The sequence below is a fragment of the Xyrauchen texanus genome, unplaced genomic scaffold, assembly GCF_025860055.1.
Source record: "Xyrauchen texanus isolate HMW12.3.18 unplaced genomic scaffold, RBS_HiC_50CHRs HiC_scaffold_659, whole genome shotgun sequence".
Lineage (NCBI taxonomy): Eukaryota > Metazoa > Chordata > Actinopteri > Cypriniformes > Catostomidae > Xyrauchen > Xyrauchen texanus.
Genome location: NW_026266642.1, coordinates 12,231 through 18,237, shown reverse-complemented (window position 1 = coordinate 18,237; position 6,007 = coordinate 12,231). Strand labels below are relative to the sequence as shown.

Sequence of the window (6,007 nt, the reverse complement as noted above, 5' to 3'; positions counted from 1 at the left end):
TATTGGCCTTTTTATTGGAAGGGATTTTGTTATTTTTGTAACTTACATGGTCGAAAACGAAACACGTAAGCTTAAATAGACTACTTAGTTGAATGTGTAATTTTTTGTGCAATTTGTGTAATTAGTGCTTGTCCTTATATTATATTATTATATTCCTGTCAATACAAGCTTAAAAAGGAATACTGAAACCCGTTTGTGAGTTGCATGTTATCATGTCTTATTGAACCTGAAATTGTTCAAATTAAAATGGTTAAAATGATTGGTTTGCGGTGTATTCACATTATCAAAACAAGCGTTTTGTAACGTTAATATTTTATAATAAAATATGCTCGTTTGTTAATACAGATTTATATGTATATATATTTTAAAGGATAAATTGCATACATTATAGCTCGTCTATATTTTTCTTTGCTTTAAAAAAAATATATAGCTAGATTGTAAACAATCTCTCACCTGACTAAAGTGATCTAGGCCTGATTGTTTCAGAACACGTTCATTCTGTTTTAAAAGGAGACTAGCTATTTGGATAGGTCTGAATAGTTCATGCCTTAAAACCAAAATACTTATACATTATCTGTTATATTTAACCATGTTTCTTATATCATCATGTACTTACATTCATCTTGTTTCAGCAATCATTTATTTACAGTTTAATTATCCCTGATTTTATCAAATCGATTCTGTTTGAGATGTATTGGATTGTTTTCATATTTATTAACAAATGAAGTTGATTTACAACACAATATAGCTACATAGAATACATATATTTACATTTAGAAACATAGTTTTTTTCAGAACTTCATATTGAAAAATTTCAGATTGAAAACAAAGCAAAACATAATTCATAATAACATAACATGAAATCAATGGAAAAAAAATAATAATAAAAAAGAATAATAAGGCTAAATAAACTAAAAACTGTTATACAGTTTAAACATCGAAATGAAATAGGAAAAGTAAAACATGTAAATTAATTTCTTTGTACAAATATTTACAAACATTACCTGTACTGAAAGCATTCCTTGTTTTATTATGACTTTTTTTTTCTTCTCAAAACTCTTTACATGGCTACATTGGGGCGGACGAATTGTCCAGTGCTGCCTATAGTCCGTGCTGTTCTGTATTTTAATAAAATATGTGTAAAAATAGTTTGATTATCATTGAGATGGCCATTTGGATACCGCTGCTGTGGACGCTGTGGGTAAAAACTGTCCAGAGATGATATTTGATGGGACGCTTAGAATGGGTGCGATGGCAGCTGATGTCCGGGTTAAGGACAGGGACTGTGCGCTCAGTAAGGCGGACTGCACCGTCACGGGCGGCCGCAGGAAAGTCTGTGCGCTCGGAGAGCTGCTGGAGACCCCGATAATATTCTCTATGCTGAACGATGGTCTACTGGAAGGCTCAGATTTGATCATTGACGCGGTGCTCAGGCTGTTTAGTTGTAATCGAAGACTTGGACTCAGTTGAGAGTTAAATGCTTTTCTGCTCAGTTCTGCGGAGGGTAAGAGAGGCACCGCCGGAGGGAGCATCTGACCCACCGGGGGAATGTACGGGTACTGCAGAGCGGCTGCAGGGTGCGAGTAAGCGGCTGGGTGAATTCCATAGTGGCGTCCGTAAGGATTCCCAATAGCATATGCCCCAAAACTCTGCATCATAAAGGCTGCCTGATCCCTGAGAATGTCCGGCTGATGTCTCTTGAAGCGTTTCCTTCTCCTGAGAAAGCTGCCGTTGTCAAACATATCTTCCGACTGGGGGTCGAGGGTCCAATAGTTGCCTTTGCCAGGGTTGCCCGGTTCCCGTGGGATCTTGACGAAGCAGTCGTTGAGGGACAGGTTGTGGCGAATGGAGTTTTGCCAGGCCGGAAACTTCTCCCTGTAGTAAGGAAAGCGGTTGCTGATGAACTCGCAGATGCCACTGAGCGTCAACTTTTTCTGCGGGCTCTGCAGGATGGCCATGGTGATGAGGGCGATGTAGGAGTAGGGCGGCTTCACTAGGCTGTTCTTGGGTTTGTTTTGCATGGGACCGGAGGAGCTGTCCTGAACATCCCCCTTGGACTCGCCCTCTCCGGCGCTTTCGCAAGGGCTGTCGCTGTGCTCCTTCACCTCGATCTCTTCCACCTCATCTCCCCGGTCCTGCATGCATTGGCTCTCGCAGTCACTGTCCCGCTCCATGCTCTCGTCGCCCTCCCCGACCACGTCGATATCCACATCGTCAGCTGTGAGCACCGTCTGACCGGACATGTTGCTGGCACTGGTGCCGCCAGACAGGGTCATCACCGCTCTCTTTATTGCTGGATCAACCAAGGGTAAGAGCAGTGTTCAGATCAGATGACGACCAATGGCTTTAAATGCAGGTCAGTTCTGGCCTGCAAGTAAAACTTAAACTTCTGAAAATAATTCTCCAGTCCAATGACTTCTGATTTAAGCTGGCTTGGAAGAAGGTTGCCCCTCGTCTCCTCTTGACTGTATTTCCTCCTAACTTAAAAGTGATTTTGGACCAATAAGTCAAGATGACACATGCTTTTAAAAGCAGACTTTAAGGACTGCCTGATAGATTACTTTTCACTTAAAGATATACTATCAGCCGCGTCACGTGACCCGCTGACGTCAGAAGACGCGCTGTTATACAGCGGAGCTGAAGTTGTTTCATGGATTTGTCAACATAGGGAACAACATCGGCTCGGTTCGGTCCGTCGTAATAGACCATTTAGCAGTGGCGGAGGTTGGAAAGAGAGCGAGAACATAAAATCGGCCTGCATGATTGAAATCATCCCCAGAGCTGACGTGCATTCATTCGCCCGCGCGCTAAACGAAATTGTACATTTCTTAGGCAATTATAGGCTATTGAAAGCTGCTGAACGAAAACGTCTACAGCTAAGTTTATTGCATCTTCTGTTGTTATATTGTGTTCTCGAATTGCATGATAAAACAAATCGTTCTTCAAATTAATGTAGTTTATTATTTATTAATAGCCTACAATTCCAAGTAGGCTAGTTGTTGAAGAATCATCACACAGTATTTAAAGAAATGTTTAAAAGCTACTTTGATTTCTGTGTAGGCTACTTGGACTTGAGTGGCCGATTTTGTTAAGTGCGAAATAAGTGCAAGAACAATGGAAATCTCTAAATAAAGATCATTCTGAAGAGGTGTTAACGACCCGCATCATTGCCCATGTTAACATATGAATACAGTAGGAAATGAGCGCGCGGATAATGCATAAGAGCCATTCACACGCGCACAGGTGAGCGACGCATGTGGGATATTCCCAAGAAAAAGAAAGTGGAGAGGGAATATGTAAACTATTTTAACATTTCCTGTATGGTGTGAGAAAATGTTTCTCAGTGCCATTGTGCTTCATGGGAGCCGCAAGGTACAATTATACGGTTTTAACCGTTGTTAATGCGTGAATGCCCTTGTTGCTTGTATTCTTGGATAGAATAAACAATTAACCAATTTTTGTCGATAAACATTTTTTTTTCAATGGTTAGATTAATCAATTATTTAGTCACAAGTAATATAACGTTTTATTGATGTGGAGCTTGTAGTGTCTGTCCCTGCTGTAGGCTAATAAAAATAAAGACTTTTTAAATTATGATAAAATCAATTATTCTTAACACCATTCTCTTTGGGCTAACAAAACAGGCGGTGTACATTTCTTGACAGTGAGACCTGTGAAACAGTCCTAGATTGTTATAGTTGTACAACTCTGAATTCCTATACCGAATCGTTTCACTCTTGAAATAGCCTGTCAAATTGTTTTAATAACAAAACTAATTAGCCTACGTTATTATTAAAATCGTTCTAAATTTGAAAAAATTAACTATTATTAATTATTCTTAAAAAACATGAAACATTATTTATATGAATATGAAATATGAAATATAATATATATATAATATTTCATTTTTTTTAACAATTATTGAAATAGTTCGACTACTGTTAATCTATTTTTTGCGTATACACTTGTTTTTGTAGGATGACATTTAATTCGAAAACTGAGCCGCCACATTTCACCCATAGTTTACCATATCATACAATTCTCTAAGGAACGCATGGTTGCTTGTGCGATTTCTTTGAAGCTGTTTTTGAATGGTCAATGAATTCGATTAATTAAATCATGTCGTTATTAACGGTAGGCTATTGAAGAGCTCAGGCAAGTAAACTCGTGTGATGTCCCGTTTATCAATATGGGCTACTTAGAGAATGAAGCCAATACACCCAACGCTATATCAAAAGCCAATATTTACCTTGGAAAATGTTGCCTTTCTGCTCATTGCGCATTTGTTTAACAAGCATAGCATATATGTAAACTTTATTCAAATTAGTTGAATATAGAGTAGATATCAATTAATTTTAGTAATATTTTGGTTTTAACAATATTTAAAAATTTTACAATATATCCACAACCTCCAAAGGCCTGACAGCCTACTGGCAAGGGCTATTTGTCAGGGCTAATTGTGATTACAGTTTAATTACAAGTATAAATGCAGGCTTAGACCAGTTTTTGTTGTTTTGTGTTACTGCATTTTGTGGAATGATGAAGTGTTTTGTCAGTCGCTTAAAAAAGACCATATATCTCGAGTCAGTGCGCACTGAAAGACACCGTGGATGATATCGCCCAAAAGGAGATCAAATTCGTCCTCTCTGTGATCTTTTGAAGCTCCATAAATCCGGCTTTATATCTTCGCAGTTTGTTAATGAAATGTGCATTTAAGCACACATGCACGGCTTAACCCGACACACATGCACGGCTTAACCCGACAAAACCTTTTAGAATAATAAGCTAACTCTTTCCAGCATGAACCTATTAGGAGACGCAGGCATAGCAGGTGACGGTGCGGATACAGTGGCTGAATGTGATTACCCAGCAAGGTCAGAAACAAATAGCTCACAAATAGCAAAGCAGGATCGAATTTATGCCTAATTAAATCGCTGAAATAAAAGAGATAGAAGGGGAAATTGAAGGGCGTAATAGGCAATGCGTCCATTCCAAGAACAGCGGAGCACAAGAGGAAAGGATATAACCCACATGAAAACTGAACTTGAACTGTGGGGATGCTTCACATTAGTACATCTACATTTGAAAGCCATTTTAATGCAGCCCTGAGTCTGGCTACTATCGGTGCAGATTAACTTTAGGCCTGCAACACTATTTAAAAATCACGAATTTAGGATCTCATAACATCAGATTGAACATGACTCCCTGTCAAGAAATACTAGGCTATTCTAACATTCCGTTAAACTTGTTTTAACATTGTAACCAACGAGATAAGTATTTTTATAAAGCATCAGGGTTTGATTTAACAAATGATGGCTATATGATTCCAGTGCACATCAAACTGTACCGTATCGGTCATGCATGTTGTATATGTTTGAATTAAAAGGAAGGAAACCAAACTGAACAAAAACTCAAGCTCTGTATTTCGGGTCTTAATATTATTATGTAAACGCAGTTTGGGGCAAGCTTGCACAACTGTAATATATTAATGGCTTTGTTAGCGCGCTTTTAATTACGGTTATTGTGCCAATTATTTTTCATCAACGCTGCATTATCAGCATGTCAGTTTTAATAAAAAGAATCCATTTGCAGCCAAACTGTTCGTCGCTAGAAAGGGAAGTGTCCACGTCATACTCGGGTTAAAAAATGACTTTTCATTTAAATGAAATCCTTAATTGGATTTTCTACGGTCGACACCGTGATTCCCCCAAGGCTATACCCACCAGAAGGCAGGATCTCCGTTCTCTCTCTCTCTCTCTCTCTCTCTCTCTCTCTCTCTCTCTCTCTCTGAATTCACCATTTTCACCCTCTTGAAGAATCCACTCTATCAACCTGCAACTTTCTGTCAAACAATATGATCCAGCTCATTTTTAACAGTCCCCTTTGCAGTATCATCTTGCAGGCTCCCACCATCACAGTCAATCCTGAAAATCAGTGTTTTGCTCCGCAAATGCACTTGAACATAAAATAATTTCTTGGGTATACAAAATATAGTCTGTGACAACTG

The 6,007-nt window shown here is 38.7% G+C and overlaps 1 protein-coding gene across 1 annotated transcript; it reads right to left on the bottom strand.

The window, feature by feature from the left end:
• Window positions 1–944: 944 nt before the first annotated feature.
• LOC127642503 (forkhead box protein D3-like) lies at window positions 945–2,526 on the bottom strand. Its single transcript, XM_052125128.1, has one exon. It carries the CDS (start codon window positions 2,274–2,276, stop codon window positions 1,158–1,160), a length of 1,119 nt encoding a protein of 372 aa, XP_051981088.1. The 5' UTR covers window positions 2,277–2,526; the 3' UTR covers window positions 945–1,157.
• Window positions 2,527–6,007: the final 3,481 nt, after the last annotated feature.

Coding starts and splice junctions, on each gene's coding strand:
- LOC127642503 (XM_052125128.1), bottom strand. CDS start 2,276: ATGACCCTGTCTGGCGGCACCAGTGCCAGCAACATGTCCGGTCAGACG.